Source organism: Phyllopteryx taeniolatus, chromosome 9 (genome assembly GCF_024500385.1).
Source record: "Phyllopteryx taeniolatus isolate TA_2022b chromosome 9, UOR_Ptae_1.2, whole genome shotgun sequence".
Taxonomy (NCBI): domain Eukaryota; kingdom Metazoa; phylum Chordata; class Actinopteri; order Syngnathiformes; family Syngnathidae; genus Phyllopteryx; species Phyllopteryx taeniolatus.
Genome location: NC_084510.1, coordinates 9,372,466 through 9,399,792, shown reverse-complemented (window position 1 = coordinate 9,399,792; position 27,327 = coordinate 9,372,466). Strand labels below are relative to the sequence as shown.

The following is a 27,327-nucleotide window of genomic DNA, read 5'->3' as shown; positions in this document are numbered from 1 at the left end:
GGCCCGTGGGGGCGATAGTGAGTCACGGCGCTGAATGTCCTGTCGACGGTCAGGTCAGCCATCTGGCGCAGTCAGCTAGCTCCAGCAGGATTTCGGAAAATGGAGGCTTGACCGAAGAATGAGCGAGGGCACGTCATCCGTATTTCTGCCGTGTAGGTGGGTTGAGTATTGCGGGGTTCATTATTAGTCGGTTTCCGTCAATATTTGTCGAATGCATTGGATTCGTTAACCACCCCACTAGTTGGAGGATTATTGTTTTTTTCCCCCCTGTTGACGCCTACTGCAGTAACGCCATTCGAGATTGTACGTGCTTACTTATTCTCGCCAAACAACTCGGATGTAAAGGCTATCTACAGATCGTATTTGAATATTATTAGCCATTTTAATATCCTAAGAGGTGTATGTGCGCATCCAAATGGCTCGGAGTCGTATGGCAAATTACCGAAGTTGCTAGCTAGGTAGCTGAGGCTCGTGGTGAGCGATTCCTTTCTAGCCTAAAGAGGATTTGTTGAAATGTAACATTTCATTACACGCCTACCTTTATAACGGCAATCGAGTGGAAATTACATATGAAGCGATTAAATTTTCACGGTTAAAACACGGCGACCTATCATATGTCAAACCTAGCGATGTTCATTTTGTGTAAAACAACGCGTTGTGGTGGTAGCTAACGCGATTAGCAAATGAGGCTTTGCGGCCATTACAGGTTGCCAAATAGCAGTAGCCATGACCCTGTGGTCAAATATCCGTAAAGTGTGAGTTCAATTCTTATGTGTTCGACATTTTGCGTGATAATTGTTGCTGTGGTGCGATATGTCCAGGGCCCTGCATTATGGTTGTTCAGGGCCGTGTGTAGCCGTTTTTGAGGTAATAACGTAACGTCGCCAGTTCGCATAGCACCGCCGTTGACGACTTTCTTGACATTTTGACAAATTAAAAATGCGTCATTGCCGCATATTCTTGCGTGTCCATAGTTGTGATGCTGATGTTGTACAGGTCTCTATGTCCATCTGGGCCTGTCGTCCCATTTTGTTATCACACCCAGTCACGTGGCACGGTGCGGCGCCACAGGCGCAGTTTCAGTGGCGTAATCAATCCCGCCAGGATGTTTTTTTTTTTTCTGGTGGAGGAAACTACTGCATGAGGATACCTCATACCAGCACATGATCTTGTATGCTGCTAAAGGATTTTTTTGTGTTATGCTATTTAATTTATTGCTTCATGGTGACCAAACATTCATGAATTTATTGTAATCAAATAACACATTTTGAAATCAAGTGCTGTAGTTGGAAAAAGGTTGGAAGTCCCTTAACATTGACTTTAACGAAGTCAGCATATTATTGTGTATAATGTCTGGTTGATGCATTTTTAAAATTGTAAAAAAAAAACATTTGCTTATAAGGTGCAACATGTTCTTTATCCTAAAGTTGCATTTTTTTTATCTTCTGGCAGATCTTCAAGTCCTGATGATTGTTGTTGCCTTTGTTGAAGAATTGCAGGTATGGTTTTCACAATGTTAGACAATTTTATTTTTTCAGACTTTTGCCCTTGACTTGGGCAACTGTTTGAAATCATAGTTATGTAGTATTCTTCTTACGAGTTAAGTATATTTTTAATAATAATGAATGAAGAATAAAACTGTTGCACTTGCATACAAAAAATAGTAGTGCAAGCAATATTTTAAATCACATTTTCTGATTTAAATTGTTCTGCAGCTGACACATTCTTGTGTATCCTTTTAATTGTTGCATTAGACAATATAAAAAGTGTGGTATGAATGTACAAAAACCTTGCCACTTGCATTCCACTCAGGTCCAAGACTTCTGATAAGCTTTTGTATAGATTGCAGCTAGTACAAATAGATCTACGATAGCGGCGGGTGATATGAGCAAATAAAAATATCTGTTATTTAAAATATCTATATTTATATTTTACGATAATGATAATTTGACAATATCCTATAAAAACAGTGTAAATCTCTACTTGCTTCCCTGGACATTTATCCAGGACATTGCACAAGAATATCGTATGGCAATATTTAACAATTAATAACTTACAACAACTAACAAGTTATGTCCAGGCTGTATACAGGAGAATATGCCAAATCCGGTTTGCACAATAGTATTTTAGTTAAGCTTTTGTTAAAAAAAATTGAAAACAAAATCTAACCTTAAGTAATTTAAATAGACAAGTTTGTCACTACAGCACACACTGGCATACAAATTTGGCTAGAACCCTAAAGAAAGAAATGTAGTTGATGGCGTTCTTTGTCTTGGCAACGTTTACTTGTTTTTGTCATATAGTTTCTGTTTGCTAAATGACTCGTCGAGGGTTTTCTGAGTGTGTTTTGTAGATTTTCTCTTCTTTTGCAGAAGTTGTGGATGGATGGCTGGATGGATATTTTATTCATCCCGTGAAGGAAATTAGATTTACTAGTGTCATAAAGTTTTAAAACCTTTCCACATGACTAGGTGTTTCTTATGAAGAGTGAAATGGAAAAAGATCAGGCTGTACACTCGCAGGCACACGTAATTTTGAAACGGTATGTTACGTCATGACCGTGGAACCTTTATTTATTTATTCTCACGGTGACAAGTTTAGCGGCTGATATTGGTAATACAGTACAGGATTCAAAAAGGTAAAGCAGTGGGTGATCGTTGACGAAATAGTGAAATACAGTATTGACTTAGAAACAACTGCAGCAGCAGTAGGGCTATGATAGCTAGCTCCTCCGTTAGCCTCACCAGCAGTCGGGATGACTTTGATGGTGTGCAGTTTTCTTTGTAAATGTTATCCAAGTTAAATAATACTCCAGTGAATATACGACCATAACAGCGCCGTCCATTCTTTTTGTTTCACTTTTAAACTGGCCGCGTTAAGGAACCCAGCACGTACATCGGTGGCCTGTGTCATTTTCCTGTTGGGCTACAAAAAACTATACATTCGTTCCATTGAGGTCCATTGTTTCAATTTACCCACTTGTTAAGCTGCTAAACTCCTGAAAAGGTTGCTCAGCCCGCTAGTTTGAGAGCGAGTTTATTTTGCTTGCCATTGAGTCACATGACTGAATCATTTCAGCTGATTTGACAAATGGGGACTTTCATGCACTTCCACCTTTCTCACTTCCTCATTAGCCATTCATGCACCCGTACAGTTGTGTTCTTTTAGAGACAGTATGTAAAATTGCACATGGTTAAAGCAATGTTCACGATTATGTCGTAGGCGATATATATCGCCCGTCCCTAATCCACTGTTAACTCCTCCTTGTGCTTTCTTCAAATATTTGATTATCCTTTTATTTTTGAAGACTCACAAATAATGATTTGCATGATGATTGGGGCAACAATGATTAGGGATTGTTGAAACTGGCCCGCTTTCTACAAAGTTTTCCTCGTAATATCCTCTGGCTATTAACATCGGATGGTTTCAAATTTACATATAGTTTGACAACCGTAAAGTAGATTTTCAAATTTGCTGTCGATTCCTGATGATGAAGGCTCTGGTGTACCTCCCTTGCACTTCATTAGTGACTCTGTTGTGCTCTTCTCCTAGCTGTAGTGATTCAGTTTCAAAGTAGTGATTGACTCCATCCATGGAGGAGAATGTGAGCCCTGAGCTCCCTGTAGCTCATGAGCCAGAACAAAGCCAAGACCATATGGATAGCTGCTCTCAAGGTACCTTGAATGAGCTTGTTTTTCACTTAGTGAAGGCTGGGGATGTCTGCGTTGCATTGGGCAGTACTGTGGTGTGATGTTGTACAACCCCAATACCAATGAAGTTGGGACGTTGTGTTAAACATAAATAAAAACAATACAATGATTTGCAAGTCATGTTCAACCTATATTTAATTGAATACAATACAAAGACAATATATTTAATGTTCAAACTGATAAACTTTATTGATTTTAGAAAATAATCATTAACTTAGAATTTTATGGCTGCAACACATTCCAAAAAAGCTAGGACGGGGTTATGTTTACCACTGTGTTACATCACCTTTTCTTTTAACAATATTCAATAAACGTTTGGGAACTGAGGACACTAATTGTTGAAGCTTTGTAGGTGGAATTCTTTCCCATTCTTGCTTGTTGTACAGCTTCAGTTGTTCAACAGTCCGGGGTCTCCGTTGTCGTAGTTTACGCTTCATAACGCGCCACACATTTTCAATGGCAGACAAGTCTGGACTGCAGGCAGGCCAGTCTAGTACCCGCACTCTTTTACTACGAAGCCACGCTGTTGTAACACGTACCGAATATGGTTTGGCATTGTCTTGCTGAAATAAGCAGGGGTGTCCATGAAAAAGATGTTGCTTGGATGGCAGCATGTTTCTCCAAAACCTGTATGTACCTTTCAGCATTAATGGTGCCTTCACATATGTGTAAGTTACCCATGCCATTTGCACTAACACAACCCCATACCATCACAGATGCTGGCTTTTGAACTTTTGTGTCCAAAGCAGTCCGGATGGTTATTTTCCTCTTTGGCCCAGAGGACACGACGTCCAAAATTTCCAAAAACAATTTGAAATGTGGACTCGTTGGACCACAGAACACTTTTCCAGTTTACATCAGTCCATCTTAGATGAGCTCGGGCCTAGAGAAGCCGGCAGCGTTTCTGGGTGTTTTTGATAAATGGCTTTTGCTTTGCATAGTAAGAGTTTCAAGTTGCACTTACGGATGTAGCGCCAAACTGTATTTACTGACATTGGTTTTCTGAAGTGTTCCTGGGCCCATGTGGTGATATCCTTTACACATTGATGTCGGTTTTTGATGCAGTGCCGCCTGAGGGATCGAAGGTCATGGTCATTCAATGTTGGTTTTCGGCCTTGCCGCTTACATGCAGTGATTTCTCCAGATTCTCTCAAACTTTTGATGATATTATGGACCGTAGATGATGAAATCCCTAAATTCCTTGCAATTGTACATTGAGGAACATTGTCCTTAAACTGTTTTCTCACACACTTGTTCACAAAGAGGTGAACCTCACCTCATCTTTGATTGTGAATGACTGAGCAATTCAGGGAAGCTCCTTTTATACCCAATCATGGTACCCACCTGTTCCCAATTAGCCTGTTCACCTCTGGGATGTTCCAAACAAGTGTTTGATGAGCATTCCACAACTTCCTCAGTCTTTTTTGCCACCTGTCCCAGCTTTTTTGGAACGTGTTGCAGCCCAAAAATTGTCATTGAATGATTATTTGCTAAAAACAATAAAGTTTATCAGTTTGATCATTAAATAGCTTGTCTTTGTAGTCTATTAAATTAAATATAGGTTGAACATGATTTGAAAATAATTGTATTCTGTTTTTATTTGTTTAACACAATGTCCCAACTTCTTTGGAATTGGGGTTGTATAATGCTCAGACAACTTTAGGTGGGTGGAAATAAAAGGCACACGAGAGAAATCTAGTTGAGCACGTCTGTAGTTTACCAAAAATAGATTTTTTTAAATAATCTGAAGTTGCTTCTTTAAAATATTCTGAAACTGGAGTGAGTCCCGTGATTAATTTTACCATTGCCTTCTGTGATGTGTCTACAGGTGATGGAGAAGAGCGGCCCAGTGAGCAAAAGCAAACGTTCCCAACAGAAAGTGAAAAGGTGGTAGAGGAGACAATAGAGAAACCAGACAAATCTACCAAAGCCAACTTAAAGAAAACGTGGGCGTTCCGTCGGTCCACTGTTGCTAAAAGAGAGATGCCAGTGGAGGCAGCAACTGACACTGCCGAGAGCCGCTATCCTGTACGCCGTAGTGGCAGACAGTCAAAGCGTACTGACAAATTGGAGGAATTCCTCTCCACTACTAAAAGAGTGCTAAGAAAGAGCGCTCCCCCAACCCTAGAAAGTGGTGATCCTCCTTCGCAAACCCCAACTGATGCAGAAACGGCCTCTGAGGCCAGCTTTGATGGTAACGCAGACACAAAGACGGTGGAGGACAAGCATGAGTCGTCTGACAGGAGAACTAGAAGTAGCACGAGGGAGCAGACTCGAAAGGCATCTCAACTTGGCAGGTGGACACGGCAAAGCGACAGCGCCACAGTCAAAGATGAAGGGAGCTCTGAGAATGAGGACAGCAGAGATGGCACCGAGCTGCAGGGAAAAGATGCTGAGAAAACAGGCAAGGAGCCTGTTGTTGCTAAAATAGATGATGAAAACACCAATAAGGAACAGACACAGCCTGAGTTGGATCTGGAGAGAAAAGATGAGGAAACGAAGCAAGATATCAAAGGGGAAACCCAGGAGAACGCAGAAAATGAGGAGACCACAGAAAAACCTGAATTGTTGGTAAAGCGTGGCCCAATAAGAACATACATTAATAAAAAAAAGGCCGCAAATGTGAACACTACAGGTGTCAAGGCATCGAATCCTGTGCTAGCTATTGGCAAGACAAACAAGCCTCAGGCAGAGGAGGACAGTGATGATGATGATTCTTCCTCGTCATCTGATTCTGATGGAGGATATGACCCCAATGCACTTTATTGCATCTGTCGGCAGAAACACAACAAGAGGTTTGTTTTGAATGCTTCATTGCGTGGCAAGTCTCACAATGTTTTAACTATTCTAAATGTAAATAAATCAAATAAGTGGTTCTGTAGAAATCAATAAAATCAAGTTGTAAAAAATAGGTGTGGGAAAGAATAAGTTTGATTGTAAGTTGAACTACAACTTTTTTTAATCAGTAAATTAACGCTGTGACTATAGAATCTTTTAAATCGATTATCCTATCGACTACTCCATCGAGTACTCTGATTTAACTCCACCCCCAAAAAATATTTTTTACGACTAATATTCATTTTATTCTCATTTATGAGGACTGGACTTTGATCCTTAAACTGCATATGCATATTGCGTTTATGGTATAAACTACAGAATTTGAGACAATAAAGTTAGCTTTTGCTAAATGGTTAGCAATCGCGATTACCATTGGCATGCTAGCGATGACCATTTTAGGTAAAAAAAACGCTAACTACCATTCAGGTCACTCATACATCATGTTATATATACATTACAAATCTAACATTCATCCATCCATTTTCTGACAGTGTCTTCAAAATCACATGCTCCTCTGTCGTTTTTGGCAATGTTTTCACTTGTTCAACATGGCGTCTATCTGCAACAAATGTGTGTGCAGTAAACATGGACAGTGGCCAAACATGGTTCCGGGCAGCGCAAATATGCTTTCATTGTTTTTGTATTGCCTCGAGGCATAAATTTTAGTGTCTACCAATTTTTGTGGTTGACTTAGACAGTGTAGACGATTTTATATTTTATTTTTATTTTTTTCTTCCCTCTCCCTTCCCCATAGCCCTACAGTGAATTACAGTCAATATGTATTAGTAGAGGAAGTTGTTCTCTTGGAATGCGTTAGCGTGGTTGTTGTTGTTGACGAAACATTAAGACTACGCGGCAGTCGCAAAAGCCCCTATTCACTGATTTGTTTTGGGAACGAAACAAACCTACCCCGTTATTTGTCGAAACCCCTGCTTATTTGCTTTTTCCCAGATAATTTTTTTTCTTGGTTTGTTTTCATGGCAATTATAGGGGAGCGTGAATTTGCAAATATTTTATATTCGCGGTTGGGCTCGGTCCCTGTCCCCTAGCGTGGGGGTCCACTAAACACTGGTTTACATTCTGTCTTTACATTGTGCATTCTTTCATCATTTCCACAAAGTGAACATCATAGTTGATAATATAATAGGTGAGGCGACATCTGATTTTCTCATGTTAAATTTAACATACGTGAAAATACCAAATCCATGACCAAACTAGTAAAAGTATGATGCATTAAAAACATTAGCAGCCAGGTCCAGAGTTTTGGTGGGATTCTTTAATGAATCTGTGAGTTAACATCCATCCATCCATTTTCTTCTGGATATCTGGTGTGTTGCAGGGGTAGTATCTTAATGCTTGTATTAGACTATAGGATTTTAGCCCAATATATGACCAACTTGCTATTGTGGGCAATTTCCCACTTCGGGAACAACATATTTTGGCGGGAACAACACAACTGACAGTCCACGACCAACGATTTGGCCCTATGATAGCCCTACGATGCCACAATCGAAAAGTCTAGCATGTTTTATTTTTTTTAATTATTTTTTTTTTGGGGGGGGGGGGGGTATCTTTTGTGTAGTGTGACATATCAACGAGAACTCTCCCACAGCGCACTTTGACGTCGACCAATAGGAGTGCGTATTGTGACAGGCGCATCGCCGCCGGTGCTTGCCGTTGTCAACGTACTTGGTCGCTGATGGCAACGTTTATTCCCGCACACAAACTGTTTACTGAAACTTTAGAGCATGATTCGACAGAACGCTGGCTTGTTTACCAACAAACGTTAGTGCTAGCACTAGCTTGTTAGGCTCCATAACATTTGTCGCCTTCTTGGGAGCCGTATCGTGTTAAAGTTACGTGAACATACCTCAAGAAATCATTGAATGGAGAACCCAACACGTCCTCTGCCGAGCACCTGGTCATGGCGCGCATTTTTTCCCCTTTTTTTTCCTTTTCCCCAACATTGTCACGGCGATCCATTGTTTGATAACTTGTTGTCGCCATGGTAACGGTTGTATCTGGTTGTGGTGAAAGGTGACGCCTCCCAAACACTGTTTGATTTGACAAGATAAGGTCCAGTGATCGGAAAAGACGGGATACTGTGGTATCCGAATAAATGACAATGTTCGGCTAGCCCATGAGCATTTGTAAGCATAAACTTGGATAACATAATCAAATCAGACAAGCATTACTAACACTTAATGTTTTGGTAAGAATGTACACCACTGATATTAAGAAGCAGGAATAATAATGAGGGGACTCAGACGAGGTTGCCATTACAAGTGTCCTTGCTCACTAGGTTCATGATCTGCTGTGACCGCTGTGAGGAGTGGTTCCATGGAGACTGTGTGGGCATCACCGAGGCTCGGGGGCGTCTGATGGAGAGAAATGCCGAGGATTACATCTGCCCCAACTGCACAGCTAAAAAAAGCCAGGTGATCAGGCCTGCCACCCCCATGCTGTCTCTGAGCACAGACATGGTGAAGACCAATGCCGGCGCTGCACCTCCACTTATTGCTGGTGCCACTGTTGCTGACTCTGGTCTCACGGCAAGTTTAGTGGTAGCAGCACAACCACCCTCAACATCTGCCGGTTCAGACGAGAAAGGAGTGGAGGACATTGGGATCAAAGGCAGAATCGAGAAAGCCACAAATCCTACGGGAAAAAAGAAGATAAAAATCTTTCAGCCGGTAGGTCTGACAAATAATCTGAACATTTTTACAACTAATAATCAGGGCTTTAAAATTGTATTCATGTTTCTTACAGAACACACACCTCTTTCAATCTATATGACAGAAACGTGTAAAAAGACAATTCTCTGTGTATTGGCTTGCTCACGTTGCATACTCAAACGACTTGATTGGTGTCATAAATAATTGTGGGAATGAGCATACTGTCAAATTATGAATAATGACATTTCTAAGATGGCTGACAAAACACTTGTCACCACCTAAATCACACTGCTCATCATTAGCTATTGTGTACTGGTTTGAAGCAGACAATACAGCAGCAAACACCACTCAACGCTGACCAGAAGGGGGCGCCAGTGCCAGAAAAGACTGCGGGCCCCACACCAGAGCTGAAAGCACCACCAGAGATGGAGCAGGAGAAAGTGGCTTCAAATGTGGAGGTGAAAACGACGACTGAGGCGGAAGAGACTGGAAAGTCACTGGAACCGGAGGATGTTTCACTTCCTAAATGCATCGGTCCTGGCTGCGAGAGCAATGCCCAGCCAGACTCTGTGTACTGTGGAAATGACTGTATCCTGAGACATGCTGCTGCTGCCATGAAGTCATTCACTGAAGTCAAAGAGCCTAAGAGCAAAGCTCAGAAATCCACCTCTGCATCAAAGGTAATTTAGACTACCTTAAATTGAGAAAAGACTGCTTCTTGAAGTGAATACATTTATACACCAGTTGTCTTTGTTGAATTGTGAATCAGGTACATACTATGTTCATGTTGCTTAACAGTTGCGCTCAATGATGATGTAATCACCAAGATGGCAGCTCCGCTCAAGCCTATTTTACTAACACATTTAGTGGACATGAACTACAAAGTCATAGCCACGTAAACCTTGAGCATGAACATTACTTGTACTGGTGTAATTAGCAATATCTAATCTTTATTGTGTCTTGGTAATACTTCAAATTTTCAGTATAAAATGACAAAATGCCTTGAACAAACGCTTTGTGATGAAGAATGTGCTTTGATAATTCTGATTGCAAATTGTAGTACAATATCTTACAACAAAGGACAATATCTTACAACAGCCTTTGTTCAATATTCATGCTGCTCTATTGTTAGTGTTGGGTGAATGGTCATCTGTTAGTAAAAATGTGCACCATTTGTAATCTGGCTGTGTGCAGTTTGCACACTCTTCTTCTGCCTCTTTGTATTTGGATCCGCTCCGGTGTAGTTGAGGATTTAAAAAAACAAAAACAAATTGGGAAATGGACGGCACTTATATAGTGCTATATCTACACCATCACAGTGCCCAAAGGGCTTTACAAAGCCTTACATTCACCCACTCACACACATTCATACACCAATGGGCGACTGCTGCCAGGCCCACTTGGAGCAAATTAGGATTCAGTGGCTTGCCCAAGGACACTTCGACATGCGGACAGTCGTGGCCGGTTCGAACCAGTTACCCTTGGGTCACTAGCCGACCTGCTCTACCTACTGAGCCACAGCGGTCCAAAATGATCAATACTGTTGGCATTTATATCAAGTGGTTGTTTCACCAACAACCTGATTACTGATCATAGGTTTTTGTTGTTTTCTTTGAATGTTATCTCAAACAGGAGGTTGCTAATTTTCAAACGTGAACAAAGAAATTACCATTCCAATTGTACTAGATAATGGCGACTGGAGGTTTTGATGTGCAAGTGGATTTTCATATTTTAAACAAGGAATATCATAATATTCTTACAATGGCTTATGACATAGCTGTCAAGTTTTCAGTGTGATCTATTTGTCTTAAATATAAGAACTCAATTTATTGAGCCCTTAAAAAAATATTGCAGCCGTAACAAAGTGCTGTACATAAATATAATACCTGCAATTGGTTGGCGGCCAGTGCAGGATGTACCCTGCCAATCATCTAACGTATGCTGGGTAGGCTCCATCTTACCTGTGACTCAAATAAGAGCAAGCAGTATAGAAAATGAATAGATCTATAAATATAATACTAATATCCCTGGTGTAAAATTAGGTCAATGATGCATACTTGCAAATGCACACTTATTGATTTATTGTTTGGACATTATGTTAACCTTTTTTAAATACAGAAAAACGATGATTACCAAATTAAATTCCTACGATACATGCCGTTTAAACAATACCTGAAGTGTTTTGGCAAACTGCCTAGCATTGACCTTATAATTGCACCGTGGTGAATGAGAGAGAGCTGATTTACTGCAGAATAGATTTAGTTAAGTAAAGAGACATTATGGTCACAAATTGCAGGATTACATGAATGGATTGTGCTGTTTAGACCAGTGGATGCTGTCACTAAACTGCCTTAATGTGCGTCTCTTTGATCCGGTCAGAGGGGAGCTGCCAGCCGGACGAGGGCCCACAAGGACCGCAGGGAGGATTCAGACAGCGATGAAGATGACAACTACGTTCCAGATGAGGATGATGAAGATGCACATGCTGTGGAAGAGCCACCCGCGCCTGCCACTGCGTCCTGGTGCAGCGACCATAATTACATTGCAGTACCACCAGAAAAGACTACATCCATATCAGCAACAGTGTTAAACAAAAAGTGTATGTATCTCTTTGAGGGTCTTCTTGTTAAAATAGTTCATTTTTTCCCTAATAGTGGTTTCTTTCATGCTAGCATAACTTAAAACAGGACATTTATGAACTTTCTGTGTTAGCCTTAATCATGACTTGTTAAGTGTGATTTAATGATGTGTGCTTTGGAATGGAATAGTGGCAGTTGCTGAAAAGGTAAGTGTGTCAGGTGACTTTTTGGTGAATAGTAAACTTTTCAATAGAAGCACTCCACAGTCTCGACATCAGGTTAATTGAAAAGCTGTAGAGGTGATGTCAGTCCCTTCTAAGGACTGGCCAAATTTGCAAAATTGATCCCTGGTAGTGTCGTTAGGGGAATCCTCGAATAGGCCAGTGCACATCAGGCAGTGACCATAATTGTCCTGCTAAATTACCCTTTGGTATTTGAAGATTCTGTCAATCTGGTTTTAGCTAGTTAGCTAAATGAGGATGCTTCGGCCTTTGCTGCATCATTTGGGTATCCCTGTTTCGGGGGGGGGAGCACAATACTGGGATATCCCAGTGTTTTAAATTCAGACATTAAATTTACATTTTATGGTTAAATCACGCTTAGATTGTTTGATAAGATTGGTGTGTAGGGTAATTTGAAATTACCACTTTGTGTCTCCTCCATGGGTTCATCACCACACCGGGTAATCTCCAGCAGGTACGTCTTGCTACCCCACCATCCCCAAACCATTACATCATGCTGCATTAACCTTTTAAGGTCAACATAGTTGAATTACTGTCCCCTAGTTTAACATGATATTTTTTTTACCTCTTCAACGCATTAAATATTTATTTATAGTGGGAAATTGTCTTAAAATAAAAGATGATGTGACAGACAGATTTTTGGATCCCTTCATTGATTGAGTTTCTGAGCAGTGTTGGCTTGCTACTGGATATCATGAAGTTCAACAAAAAGGCATTACATCTGGTTAAAAAGAAAAACCGTGGCGGTGGAGATTGTGCAGACGATGGTGTCCCAGATGGCAAGCAGCTGAAACAAATCTACCAGGTGTTCCTATCCAGGGTGGTGAAAAGAAAGAAGAGAGGCTGGAGTGGAGTTCAGAGGCGATGCTAGAAGATTGAAGCTGATTTACCTACACGAGATTTCCACCAAGACTAACTGAATGGGTTATGGCATAAAATGAGTGAGACTGTTTACACCTCAGTATGGTTGTGTTCACATTTTTCTCTTGAGTGCCACGAGGGACATCACAGGTCATTTTATCAGACCATGAGCAATTAGGGCACTTTTCAAAAGAATAAGTCATTGTTCCCCACTGTCACAAGGCAGTTTTGGACATATTTGTGTGTTTTAAAAATGTGACCACTGGTTTACTTGGCTTTTAATTCTTTAATCGTTTTTCTTGCAGTGCAAGTATAAAGTTTAGAAGTGCACCTTGTTGATGAATTATGGGCACGTGTTGCTTTACATGTGATAATTTGTAAGAAAATGTGCAATGTGTAACTGTGAAATCGTGATTGAGCAATAATTGCACTTTTGTTTGACAGATTTAATAGGATGGTTATGGATTTTAGCTGAGCTCATCAGTTTTTGTCTGTCGAAATGATATATTTTTTTTTTATAAAAAAAACTACCTTTCATAATCTTGATATATAATTTCAGACTTCCAAACAAGTGCATCTTTAGAAAGTAATGTAGGTGGAGTGTTTTTTAACTGATGAATGCTGATAACTATTGATTAATAATCACAAGTTTACTTAATACTAAAAAAGGAAAAGCTTGTTATGTGGAAACCAACGCTGCTCAGCCACTGAGATTGAAGCTCTTCTATATGTCGTATTTTTGGCCAAGGGGAGATGTACAGCATGGCTGACATCACCAATGTGGCCTATAAAACCTTAGGTAGTTATAATTTTAATATGCAATCAAAATACAATTATTATTGTTCATCTTTTTACCAAGTGACTAAAGTCTGAAATTGTTCATGTGGTTTGAGTGCTCTCAGCTGTGCAAAATAAAAATGACGCCACCGTAACGATTCATCAATATTGTGATTAGTAACATATTTTAAAGTGTCTGGTGTTTTCTTGTTTTGCAGCTCCGCCCAAAGAAGAGAAGCAGACAAAGAAGCAAGTCTCATCTCGTGGAAAACCTTGTGATTCCAAGACCCCTACCAAAGTGAAGAAGACCATGACCACTCGAGGGTCCAAGGTGTCTCCAAAGGGCAAGAAGCCATCCCCTCAGTCCAGCAGCTCCAAGGGACCCAAGAGGTCTGCGACTCCTCCCAGTAAATCTGCAGTAAGGTCCAAGAAACTACGGACAACACCCCCCCCTCCCCCGTCTCCGTACCCTCCAGGCCCAATCCATGTCACAGGGGCACTAAGAGTCACAAAGACAAACTTTACCATTCCAAAGAAGCAGCCTCAACAAAAAGACTCTCCGTCCCGTCATCCATCCTCAAGAGTCCCATCATCACCAGTGTCTTCAGCTCCCCCCAGTCACTCTTTATCCCCAAGGCCTCACCATTCTGCGGTCTCGGCAGCCTCTGCATCCCCTATACCACAGCCCCCCAACCACCAGATGAGACAGAACATCCGTCGTTCTCTGACAGACATCCTTTACAAGAGGTGAGAGTCCTTTTAAAAAAAAAAAAAAAAAAAAAAAAAAAGTTTTTCTAGTAGAGCAATTATTTAGTTAGAATAACTGTTTTACTTCTTACCACCAGGGTGAGTGACAGCGATGATCTGAAAATGACAGAGAGTGAGGTCGGGCGGCTTGCTGTTGCCATTGAAAAAGAGATGTTTAACCTCTGCCTCAGCACTGATAGCAAGTACAAAAACAAGTATCGGTTGCTCATGTTAAACCTCAAGGACCCAAAAAACAAGGTGAGTCAACATGATTGTAAAGCTTGCTCTCGTGTTAAAAAAATATATACTTTTCAGATTTTGATTGGAGAAGTTAAATGAGTTGGTTGTGTTTCAGGGCCTGTTCTACAGGGTAATTGGAGGTGAGGTATCCCCTTTCCGACTTGTAAGGCTGAGTGCTGAAGAAATGATTTCCAAGGAGGTATCTGAGTGGAAGAAGCCTGATCCGCATCAGGTAAATGTTTCTTAACCTTCAAACTCCAAAGACGTTTTAGTCAACGACATGATGAAATATCGTAACATTACACATTGCTACCCACAGGCCCAGTCCTCAGGTGGAAGGTCCCATTCAGGTCATTCCAAACCCGGCAATAGGTACGACTCTCATAGCATGGACGTGGAGGATGCACCACCCCCATCAGATACAGACGTATGTATCTCTGCCACAGCTTCATCTTCTCGCATGGCTTCTGCTGTAGTAAGTGGTGGCACACTGTCTTTCTACAGCTTTCACACTTTTTCTTCACATGTATAAGTAAATACAGTAGCCTGGGTGTAGTTTTCTTTTATCTTTTTGGGCTTCCTCTTGAAATTTGTATCTTTGTACAAAAAACAACTTGACATACTTGCACCTCCTTTGCAATTAATTGTGGGTGTCCGGGAAGTTATTGTGGTTGTTTGTAGGATTTAACATCAACCTATTGTATTCTCTCAGGACCAAGATGAGTCTAGCCTCACTCCTTCAGCTGCACCACAGCCGTCTGCTACTGAGGGAAGCAGTAGTGTGCATGATATTTTCAGTAGCATGCTCAAAGACACAACATCAGAGCACAGAACTCATCTGTTTGACCTCAACTGTAAAATATGCACAGGTAAATGAGTCTAGTCAGAAGGGGATAGTTTGTAGTAATTATTACTGTTTGCTGTTATTTCAAAGTGTTTAGTCATGTTTTTATATTTAGAATATCACTGTCTCCGAATTGGAATGTTTCACCATTTCCACATTATTTTTGAATTATTTGAACTAAAACAATTGGAATTCTGAACTTAGATTTTACAAATGAGAACAATTTTATTAGGCCTACTAGCTAAAATACATGTCGTTTCATTGCTCTTGATATGCTTACCAAACGCCAAATTCCAGAATGTCTTGACTACAGACGCTTTCTCTCTATTCAAAGCGTAGCCAAAAAACTATTTGCCTGACACTATGAAGTAATGTAAGCATTACAATTTGAGCTCGCAATAATTACTATGTACAGTCAATGAATGTCATCACAACCAATCAGTGGTGGGGCTTTAATGGTATACTGTACATCTATTGCAACTAATGATGTGTCAATAATGAAAAGCCTGCTATGACTGTACAGTCAGAGTGCAGGAAGTAATGGGTATAAAATTACTATAATATTAGTAATTGCTTACATTACAGCATTATAGCAAAAAAGTATTGCAAGTAACATTACTTTTGTAGGACATTACTACCAACACTGTCCATCTAATGTCTTTCTCACCCATCTTTTTATTTAGGTCAGAAGACTGAAGATGAGCTTGCATCCAAAAAAAACAAACCCACAAAGAAACCCGACCCAACCAGACAAGACTTACACTCAGCGAGTGCTGTCAGCCAACCGCAAGTGGCCACGGTCTACCAGCACCACCAGCACATCCCTCCACCCTACCAATCAGGCATAGAACCGGCTGTCCTAGAGTCACAGCCACAACTTTACCAAGAGGACCCTAACAATCTGGCCCCACCTTTGCAGACCCCCCCGACCATCGCCCCCACTGTTTCCTCTGTTAGCATCACACGCCGAGACCCGCGCATGGCCAGACATGGCTCCGGTGTTACTGTCACTTACACTGCCCCAGAAAAACCTACAAACAACATGGCAGACCCACTCCCAGCTCCTGTCATTGTTCCTTTGGATGTTGGAGGAAAGGCACCCCTTCCTATGCCTCCTGCTCCTCCAGCCTCATTGGTTTTGTCCAAACCATCTAAAACAAGGTACTTAGTCTAATTAAAAGCTCATTTATTAAGATGAGCTAATTACACTAACTTGTTTTACAGTTGTCAAACACTGATTAACTCAAATGTATCAATTTCTCAGTTAATTTGAGAATGTTTAGTATCGAATTTTGAGGTGTGGTGTTGGAGTTATATGTTGTGACAAGCTGCATATTATTAAGGTGGTTTTAAAGCTGCCTGACCTAGTTTCTCTAGCCTGATTGAGAATTTTGTATTTCACCTTAGAAAATTATGCTTTCTTCATTTAAACGAACAAAGGATTATTTTTTTTTTTTTTTTGAAAAATGGTATTGCTTTTCCCAGTACCTTTGAGCCTCCTCCTGAGGGGGAGACTGCAATCTTCCTCCATGGTCAAGAGAAGATTTGGAAAGGGTTCATCAACATGCAATCTGTGGCCAAGTTTGTAACTAAAGCTTACCTGGTTTCAGGCTCTTTTGAGTACCTAAAAGAGGTTAGTAAAAGTCTACATTTTCTATTCATGTCTTTAGTTAATATTTATTTTGTTTGTGTTTTGAAAATTGCAACTCATGTCTTGTCAAATGTCATGCAGGATTTGCCAGACACCATTCATGTTGGAGGGCGTATCTCTCCAAGCACCGTGTGGGACTATGTTGGAAAGTTGAAAACCTCATTGTCCAAGGTTAGTTTGTACAAATGTTTAATTGTAAAAATAATATTTTTGATGCAGGGCATTGATCTTGTCACTTTTGCTGATCACAGGAGCTTTGTCTGATCCGATTCCAGCCTGCTACAGAGGAAGAGGAAGTAGCTTACGTGTCTCTCTTCTGTTACTTCAGCAGCAGGAAAAGATTTGGTGTCGTAGCCATCAGCAATAGGCGGATCAAAGACCTTTATCTAATCCCTTTGAGCTCAAAGGACCCATTACCTTCCAAACTCTTACCATTTGATGGCCCAGGTATGCTTTTACAGAGAGACTCAACTGGAGTTTTGTTTACGTGGCCTTTTTGTTGGTTCTAATAGGACGTGATGGCTGTCAAAATTGTTTGTACTGTAGCGGGGCACTAATTCTAAGCATATGCTGTAACATAGCATATGTTTTGCTCTGTGCTGTGGATGATATAATTTATCATTGGGACAAGATTTGCCAGAAACGACAGTCTGTCAAAATGCTGCATCTGGGTGTAATTCACTTCAACTTGTATACAACGCACCAAAAATGTTAAAAATCAGATTATGGGTTTGGGCAAAATGTGAGTTTTTTTCCTTCGGGAAAAAAAACAATCCCTTTTTTAGGAATGTTTTTGAGTGATAGCGCTGATAGAAAATCCAGTTAAAAAGTGTCTTCAGATTTATGCAAAACAATACAATTTGATTATTTCTCAACACACACTATATTGCCAAAAGTATTTACTCACCTGTCTTGACTCAGATATGAATTTAAGTGACATCTCATTCTTAACCCATTTGTATCATTCAATATTACGTGTTTATGGGAATTTGACAATTTTTCCAGAGGTGCATTTGTGAGGTTACACACTGATGTTGGAGAAGGCCTGGCTCTCAGTCGCCACCCTAATTCATCCAAAAGTGTTCTGTAGGGTTGAGGTCAGGATTGTGCAGGCCAGTCAAGTTCATCCACATCTAACTCTCATCTATCTCTGTTTTATGAACCTTAATTTGTGCAATGATGCAGAGTCATGTTGGAACAGGAAGGGGCCATCTCCAAAATGGAAATGTCCAAAATATTGGCCCCTGAGCTCCAGTGAAAGGAACTCTGAATGCTTCAGCACAGCAAGAGATTTTAGGCAGTCAAACAAATTAGGGATTACCCCTTCCTTTTAAAAAAACATGTCTGTGCACAGGTGCACAGAGCAAGGTCCATGAAGACTTGGATGAGAGAATTTCGTATGGACAAACTTGACTGGCCTGCACAGAGTCCTGCTCTCAAACTGATAGAACACCTTTGGGTTAATTTCGAATGGACAGTGAGCCAGACCTTCTCATCCAACATCAGTGTGTGACCTCACAAATATTGTCCTGGAAGAATGGGCAAATATTCCATTAACTCATTCGTAAACCTTGTTGAAGCTGTTATTTCGCCATTTTGAACTCAAAATTGTCCATTTACGTAAATCGTATAGCTCCGGTGAGTTTTTCCTGGGGGGGTCGCCGCCACCACCACCATCGCCACCACCGTCGCCTTCACTGATGTCATAGGCTTTTTCGTACTCCTTGAACCCTGGCAGGTAGATCCTTTGTGGACTAATATGCAGCCTGAGGTTCCGCCTGTGCGATCAAAGTCACAGGAGTTGACGAGACCAGAAAAAAACTTCGTCGCTTTTGCTGTTAATAAGTCACGGTACTTTTACTCCGTTACAATGATCTAAATGTCGCTCGCTACTTTTATTTATCAATTATTGCTTATTCATCAACTATTTCGTGCGCGAGACTACGACCTCGACTTCCGCATCGGGCACTGTTTGCGTCATCCAATTTAAGCGCTAGTGACGTTTAAGTCTAGTTCACCAATCAAAGGACACAAGAAAGTCATATGAACTCACACGTCTTCTATTGGGCTTTCCAGACATAGGTATTCACACTAGATAAGAGTTGATCCGTAGTACATTTTGTATTAATTAGGAAACGCGGCTACAATTATCTAATTAGTTTACTGATGTTAATCTTAAATGTATTAAGCGACGGAGCACTGTTAAGGATTGTCACAACACAGAATGAAATAACTTCAAATTAGAAATGGCCAATCAAAAGTGAAAAATATTGTACTTAATATTTTCCTGGAGGACACATTTGGGATTAGCCTTTGAAGTTGGTAATAGTGAAAAATGAAGTGAAACAGACAATGATTGTAGTCAATTCTTTTCCTGAATGAGAGTGCTTAAAGAGCAGCATGCTATTCATGTCGCACAGCTTGAAGCAGGCATCAGGCGCAGGTGGAGGAGGGGCCTGGCTCAAGTTGGAGGCCAGACCAAAAAAGCAAAGAAATGAGGCAAATTGTATTTTAATCTTAAATTTGTACATCAACATGTACTTGAGTGGTGTAAATAAGTTTTTCTGCGTGAAGAATTATTATTATTATGTTTTTGCCTTATTTTACTCTTTAGAGTCTTCAAGATTGCTTAATTTATGTTAAAAAATAATAATAATTCTCTGCGGGGGCTCGGAGATCCGCCCAGATCACCCCTACAATGTTTTTTTTTTTGGTCACCTTTGTCATGCCTTTGGTGTTTGCATTTCTGTATTAAACCATATGGATTTAGAATGGGATATCACTTAAAATTATATGTGAGTAAAGGCAGGTGAGCAAATACTTTGGGCAATATAGTGTATCTTCTTGACCCTTTTGTTTAGTCTACTACTCAGGAAGTCCCTTTTCCGATTGGCTGACCAGTTTCAGTTAAATATATCCACCGATCGCTCGTACGGGCCAAAATTCAGAGACGTCGACATGTTCAAAAGGCGTTGCTTGCCCTAAAAACTCGACTTTACTAGCCCAAATGGAACATTATTGGTGACAGGACCAGTGTGGTCAGTAGAGTAGGTCAATTGTTTTTTTCATAAATTTATTTGTAATGGATGGATTTTAGAGGCGTTTGAAGTGCTCCTTTCATGTTTGTGTTTTTTTTTTACAAAATTCCACAAAAATGTTGGCCATTTGTCATGTTCCTAATTAGATCTAGTAAAATAAGTAAAACATCAGCGTGGAGCACTTCAGGTCATTTTATTTAGTTCTGCCTCGCGATGGCATTTGGTATAAATTCATTTTTTTTTTTTTTTAAACTACATTGCGTTCTCAATTTTTGCCTTGAATATGTATGAGCTGGTGAGCTGCAGCATGGCTGTCTTTGAAAACATTCTCAGTTATTCATTATTGCGGTAATTATGTTCATCCCTATATTTTAGGTACCATAAGCAATTTTAACTTTTGTGTTCATTTGTATTTTTGTTATTCGAGCGGTCCAGTTAACTTGGCTTTTTAATGGGCAGTGACGTCATGGTGGCTGGAGTTGGTGCAGCTCGGTCTGTAGTACGTCTACTGTTTGTTTGACTGTGTGAGTAGCCAGACACAATTCAAGTATCCTGGAAGAGCCTTGTTAGCATTAGCCATTACTTTTTGCACCATAATGTGTTAGTTAGAGTGTTTTATATGATGTTAATTAAGTTACTGTGTTGATCACTAATCCACAATCCACTTCCGGAAGTGGGCTTTATCTTTCAGAACAAGCATCCTGCTCCATCATAGGGATACAAAGTTTAAAAATGGTATCAGTCTTCAGCTGTCTAAAACAGCCGATTATGTACAGTACTTCTGTTTTGAGAAAGGAAATGTGAAATTATACACTTTTAGTTCCATGTGTCTCTTGCTTGTTGGAGATTGGAGGGTAATCTTATGTTCGTTAATTGACTTGGATATGTTTGTTATTTTGCAGGACTTGAGCCAGCCCGGCCCAACCTTCTACTAGGGCTCCTCATCTGTCAAAAGGACAGAAAGCGTGCTGGTATTCCATTGGAAATGGATGAGAAACGGTCTAAGATGCAAATTAAAGACCTTGATGACCCGGGTCATCCAAAGCCGCCTCTCTCTGTCAAAGTAGAGCGAAGCACACGTCAAAGTTTGGAAATTCCCTTCAGTACGACTCCTCCAGGGTCGCCTCCTGCCAGCTCCTCTGAAACACCAAGTGTTGCTATGGCCACTCCATCTGTCTTTACTCTTTTGTCATCTGTTAAAGCACCTGCCGCATCTTCTGTCACAGGTATGGAATCCCCATCCTCATCCAGTTCTATGCCTGCCACTGCAGCCCCTGCCACTCCTCTTCAGACTATCCTCAACACTCTTTTTGGGAAGAAAAAGCATGACTCGGACGCTTCCAACTCTCCATCTGATCAGGCTGCGGAATCTTCTACCCCACGATCGACAATGCTAGATCCAATTGTGCAGCAGTTTGCACAGATTTCAAAAGAAAAAACGGTAGAGGAGGATGAAGATGACCGACCATATGACCCAGAGGAAGAGTATGACCCAAGTATGGGTTACAGTATTCCTAATCACCCGATTGAGGTAGTAAACAAACCTGAAGTGGTACCAAGTGAAGGTGATGATATTGCATATGATCCTGAAGATGACTCAATATTTGATGAAGTCAAAACTACTGTATCAGATGAAACTGGAAAAGCTTCATCGGAAGATATAACAGATTCTGAAAAGATCCCGAATACCCTTGAACAGAAAGGAAATTCGACATTCCAGAAACAGGATGACGAGTATATGCCATCCACTGAGTCGACTGGGGCTTCACAGACTCCTCCAACGCTTTTGGGCAGCAGTCAGTTACTGCAGCTAGGCAAAAAAGTGGAAGAGCTTGTGAAATCTTCATCAGCTGTACCCACTATCAACCAGAGGAGAGATCCTCGACAGAGCCGGGAATCTCACCAGACGGCATGTAGCACAACAAAAACAACAGATGAACCGCTCGATAAAGAGGAGTTGTCATCAGATGGCTCTTCTCCTCAACCACAGTCAATTCAAGAGCCACAGTTGCCTTCTGTTGCTCACCTTCCAGACACCTCACAAAGCCCAGAGACTGCATTACCCATGGAGGAAGAGAAATATGAGACACTGCCCTTCATGGAGACTGTAAAGGCAGAAGTGTCAATTCCTTTATTAGGAGAGACTATGGAACCTGATCTGGAGTATGACTACATTCATGAAAAAGAAGTGAAAATGAGAGAAGAGCAAACCAAGACGGTCCAGGCTAAAATAGAGACAGACAAGTACAGTATTTGGCCAAATGCTGCAAGTATTTTAAAAACCAGTGAGGATTCAGAATATGATGACAATAGCCAAGACACAGCAATTTGTAGCTCCTACAATGAGCCACCAAACTCCTCAATTACTTCCACAATCCCAGTCCTCACTCAAAGTTTAGCTATCAGTGACACTCATTCCCATCATCCGCGACATCACAGGTCAACAGCAGACTTTGACAATGAGTATAGACCGCCAACTGACATCCCCCCACCATCCAATTTTCTACCACCTCAACCGATACACGGACAGAATCCCATGATGAGGCCTCCACCAATGTCAATACCACCACCCATACAAGGTCTTTCTTCAATCGCTGCACCGCAGTCTATGCAAGGACCACCACCAGCTATCTGTGGTCCTTCCTCGGTAATTGGTCCTCCAATTCAAGCTGACAGCACCCGTCCGTATGGCCTGCATCCAGCTCCATTCCCTCCCTATCAAAACCAGTGGACACGTACCCAACTACCACCACCACAACAGCCACTATCAAGACCACCTCCCCAGAACCTTATTCCACCCAGAGTACCACCACCACCATCTTATCCACCAATTGGCCAGAGAGGTCCTCCACCTCAAATTTTTGATCCTCTAGTCCCCCCGCAGCATCGCGGACAACAAGGCCCTCCTCCAGGCTTTCCAAACCCACCTACTTTTGATGGCCCAAATCAGCTGCCTCCTCCACGATTTACCGGGCCGCCTCCACCATTTAATTTCCCAGGAAACAGAGGTCCTCCTCCACCTTTTACAGGGCCTCCACCAGGACATTTTGATAACAGGCTTCCTCCTTTGTCTCACTTCTCAGCGCCAAGGGGTCCTCTACCATCGCCGTATGGTGACCATAAAAATCTAACTCCAATCCAAATCCAACCCCAAATGGTAGACCAAAGCCGTGGCCCTCGGGAGCAGTATAGTAAAGATATTCACTCATTCACACAGGTGGACCAACACCAAAATCATCCTCAGAATGTTTTCAAAGACAGCCATGCTGCAGCTCACCGGGGTCTTCCACCTAGCCAGTACGACGAGTCAAGAGGCCCACCTTCTGGTGTGGACATTAGCGGACAACACATCAATCCACATAATACGTTTGGGGTTCCCAGGCTACACTCACCACCACATCGAGGAGCTTTGAATGAGCACATAGCTCTTCCTCTTCAGGAGAACAGAGCGGTCAGAGATCAGTCTCAGCCTTTTGGTGGGTCTGAACGTTACCGCTTTGATAGGTTTTCAGATGAGGCAAGACCTGTTCGTCACAGTGGCCCACTGCTACCAACCCCCACAGAGGCTCCTACTGGTCCTCAAAGTCGCATGGGAGGTCACAGTCCAGATATACGGCGAGAGGACTACTGGCGCCGACATTCTCCTGAAGTCCTGAGGAGAATCAGCACCAACCGAGAGGGCTCAGAACCGCGAAGCACAGAACCCTTCAGTCACTTTGAAGTAGGACTCAGAGAACAGAGTTCTAGTTCTTCCCAATTATTAGAAGAACGACTCAAGGAACTCTCTGGTGAATGCAGAAGAGACAGAGACCGGGACATCCTTCCCTCTGCGAGATCTCTGTGGGAGAGGAGTCAGGGCAAGCGGTGGAGTAGAGAACGAGAATGGGACAGAAGTAGAGAGAGGGACATCGATGGTGAATCTAGCCGAGAACGTGAGCGCAGCAAAGGGAAGGAGAGCGAGAAACACAAGGAGGCAGAGGTCGAGCGACACAGGGATCAAGACACAGATAAGAGAAGAGAGCGTGACAGAGAAAGGGATAAGGACAGAGCCAGGGACAGGGAGTCTGATAGAAGGGATTACGATCGTGAAAGGGGAAGAAACCGTGACAAAGAGCAAGAACGGGACCATGAGCGAGACAAAAGACGTGACAAGTCCCGAAGCAAAGACCGGGATCGGGGGAAAGATAGAGGTAGAGACAGAGACAAAGAAAGGGACAGTGACAGAGACAAAGAAAGGGACAGGGACAGAGACAAAGAAAGGGACAGAGACAAAGAAAGGGAGCGGGACAGAGACAAAGACGGGGATCGAGAGCGAGACCGGGAGAGGGATAGAGACAAGGATAGAGAAAAAGATCGTGACAAAGATAAAGACCGAGACCGGGATAGAGGCAGAGACAAAGATAGAAATGGAGAAAAAGATAGAGACCGAGATAAAGATCCAGATAGAGAAAGAGAGAAAGATAGAGACAGAGAGAAAGACCGTGACCGAGAGAGAGAAAAAGATAGAGGCCGGGAGAAAGACAGACCCCGTGACAGAGACCGGGAGAAAGACAGAGACCGGGAGAAAGACAGAGACCGGGAGAAAGACAGAGACCGGGAGAAAGACAGAGACCGGGAGAAAGACAGAGGCCGGGAGAAAGACAGAGACAAAGACAGAGACAGAGATAAAGACCGTGAAAGAGACCGTGGCAAAGACCGCCAGGAAACAAGCAGAACTAGAGAAAGGAGAGAAGAGAAAAATAGCAAACACGAAAAATCTAAGGAGAAAGAAAAGACTGCGGGAAGTGATAAAAACTCATCCTAGTGTGTTTCATCTACACTAGTTAACCTTGGAGCGACATAATTTATAACCACTGAAAATCTTTGTTGTGAATGACAATGGCAGTATTTCATTTCTATAGGTTCCAGCATTTGTATTTTCTGTCTTAAGTTGTTTAAGTTGTTTAATACATTTGCGAAACATAACTGAAGGACATTTAAGTTACATGCCTTTGGAGTGTGTGATATAGCTACTGAGTCAAACCCAGTTTAAAAAAAGAATTCTGTGTTGAATCACACAACAAATGTAAATATGAATGTATTCTTGTACATACTGATGTTTTTAATACTTTTCTAAGTAGACAAAATAAAAGCCATATACCCTGGATCGATCTGAAACTAAACTGCTTAGAACTGTGGCTATAGCACACTATGAGGAAAAAGTTCAATTTATCTACAGCGCAGTACCTAATTTGTTGCAACTAAATCAATTAAACATTTTTGATCACATGGATTTGGCTCAATTTTTTACCTGACTAATGTTACCCAATGTCAATGTGTTTACTAAAAATGCAAAATAAACATTTTCCTAATCAAGGAGAATTATAGGCTACATCATGAGGTGGTTGGATTTGCTCCCAAAAAAGACCACAAACTGGCAGATTCATACGTGATTGCAAACACAAGATGTTAGAAAAAGCAACCCTTGTAATCTGACCCCAATCTGTCCAAAGTATGTCCCAAGGATCACACAGTCTGTTACCAGCCCTTGTAGTCATAATGAAGTCAAAAGAAAATGCGGGGTGCTTTTATTTTGAACTGCACGTGTGTGGCCGGTACAACAAAGCAAGAGCAACAACTTATCTCCAATGTTGCAGACTCAAAGACTTTGTCATTATACTTGCCGACTTTTATGTGTGGTGTCGACTCAGGCTGAATAAAACAGTAACGTTTTGTTATAATTATGAGAGTCACGTTTTTGAGAATTTCCAACAATATTTGTCAACTTAAATAGTTAAAGCCAAATAATGTTACGCCTAAATGTTACATATACAGTATATCTAAATGCCAAATATTTGTATTTAAATGTTATCTGTATCGCCTCAGTTAACGTCATTGTTCACGACACAATAAGGGAGAGACTGGGCAAAAAGGGCATCCATGGAAGAGTTCCAAGGTGAACACTGCTGAGCAAAAAGAACAAAGGCTCATCTTACTTCAGCAAAAAAAAAAAAACATCTGAATAATTCACCAGACGTTTGGGAGAGTATAATATGGACTGACGAGACAAAAAGTTGAGTTTTTTGGAAGGTGTGTGTGTGTCGTTACATCAGGAGTAAATGGAGCCCAACATTTCAGAAAAAGAACATACTGACAGTCAGACAGGGTGGTTTTAGTTTGCTGGTCTTGGGCTGCCCTGCTCCATCAGGACCTGGACAAATGACTGTGATCAGAGGGGGGTAGTAACACACTACATTTACTCAACATTTTAGATAAACTACTTGTCCGAGTACTTTAAATGCACAGTACATTTTACTTGTACTTCGGTATTTATGTGAAGAAGGATCTCTACTTCGTTACAATGATCGACAGGCCGTTTCCTACTTTTATTTATCCATGCATACGTGTGGGTGTCTATTTTTAGACTCCATCTTCGGCTTCCGCATAGGGCGGCCGTTGTGTCAATAAAACGGGATCACTAGTGTCGTTACTCCAATTCACCAATCAGTCGACACAAGGCAGTCACAGGACCGCGCACGTAGCCTTCGCGAGCCAATCAAACTTACTCATTTTGGAGCGGGCAAGGCAGCCACGCGAGTGTGTTTACAGACCAAAACACAACAGCTTTGTCATGCAGCTCTTCAATTGTGACTGCCTGAACTTGGATATTTCAGCCCGCTTCTAACTTGAGAAAACACCTTGCGGTAAATTGCAGGTGTTTCTGTTGTTGTTTTGGCAGTGGATATGGCAAAATTAGCACTATCCGAACGGTGTTGCACACACACGCACAATCAAGTCTGTTCAGCAAACAGCTTCTTCATGAAGTCATTTCAGTGAATAACGCAAATAATGTTTCTGTACGGCCCAATCCATGTGCTGTTGATTTTTGGGCACTTAAAAATTGAAATGGTGGCAGGTGTGTGTCGACGCCCATATCTTTTCTTTTATTTGATCTTCATTCTCTGAAAAAACAAACTCGAAAGTTACTCACAAATTACTCGAGTAGTTGTTTTATTGAGTACCTTCTTACTCTTACTCAAGTAAATATTTGGATGACTACTTATTACTTGAGTCATATTATTCTAAAGTAACAGTACTCTTACTTGAGTGCAATATTTGGCTACGCTACCCACCTCTGACTGTGAT

The 27,327-nt window shown here is 41.4% G+C and overlaps 1 protein-coding gene across 6 annotated transcripts; it reads left to right on the top strand.

The window, feature by feature from the left end:
* LOC133483218 (death-inducer obliterator 1-like) lies at window positions 1-25,470 on the top strand. 6 transcript variants are annotated; one of them, XM_061784097.1, is made up of 17 exons: window positions 1-156; window positions 1,453-1,499; window positions 3,553-3,674; window positions 5,539-6,505; window positions 8,851-9,241; window positions 9,550-9,903; window positions 11,603-11,822; window positions 13,901-14,429; window positions 14,528-14,687; window positions 14,785-14,901; window positions 14,989-15,144; window positions 15,382-15,538; window positions 16,197-16,674; window positions 16,999-17,146; window positions 17,246-17,335; window positions 17,416-17,611; window positions 21,105-25,470. In XM_061784097.1, exons 3-17 carry the CDS (start codon window positions 3,593-3,595, stop codon window positions 25,004-25,006), a joined length of 7,947 nt encoding a protein of 2,648 aa, XP_061640081.1. In that variant the 5' UTR covers window positions 1-156; window positions 1,453-1,499; window positions 3,553-3,592; the 3' UTR covers window positions 25,007-25,470. The 6 variants fall into 6 exon arrangements, with proteins under 6 accessions (XP_061640081.1, XP_061640082.1, XP_061640079.1 ...); XM_061784098.1 differs by having other exon boundaries at window positions 9,547-9,903; window positions 14,989-15,096; XM_061784095.1 differs by having other exon boundaries at window positions 9,547-9,903.
* The last annotated feature ends 1,857 nt before the right edge of the window (window positions 25,471-27,327 follow it).

Coding starts and splice junctions, on each gene's coding strand:
- LOC133483218 (XM_061784095.1), top strand. CDS start 3,593: ATGGAGGAGAATGTGAGCCCTGAGCTCCCTGTAGCTCATGAGCCAGAA. Junction 16,675..16,998: donor TCCAAACCATCTAAAACAAG/GTACTTAGTCTA, acceptor TGCTTTTCCCAG/TACCTTTGAGCCTCCTCCTG. Junction 17,147..17,245: donor CTTTTGAGTACCTAAAAGAG/GTTAGTAAAAGT, acceptor AATGTCATGCAG/GATTTGCCAGACACCATTCA.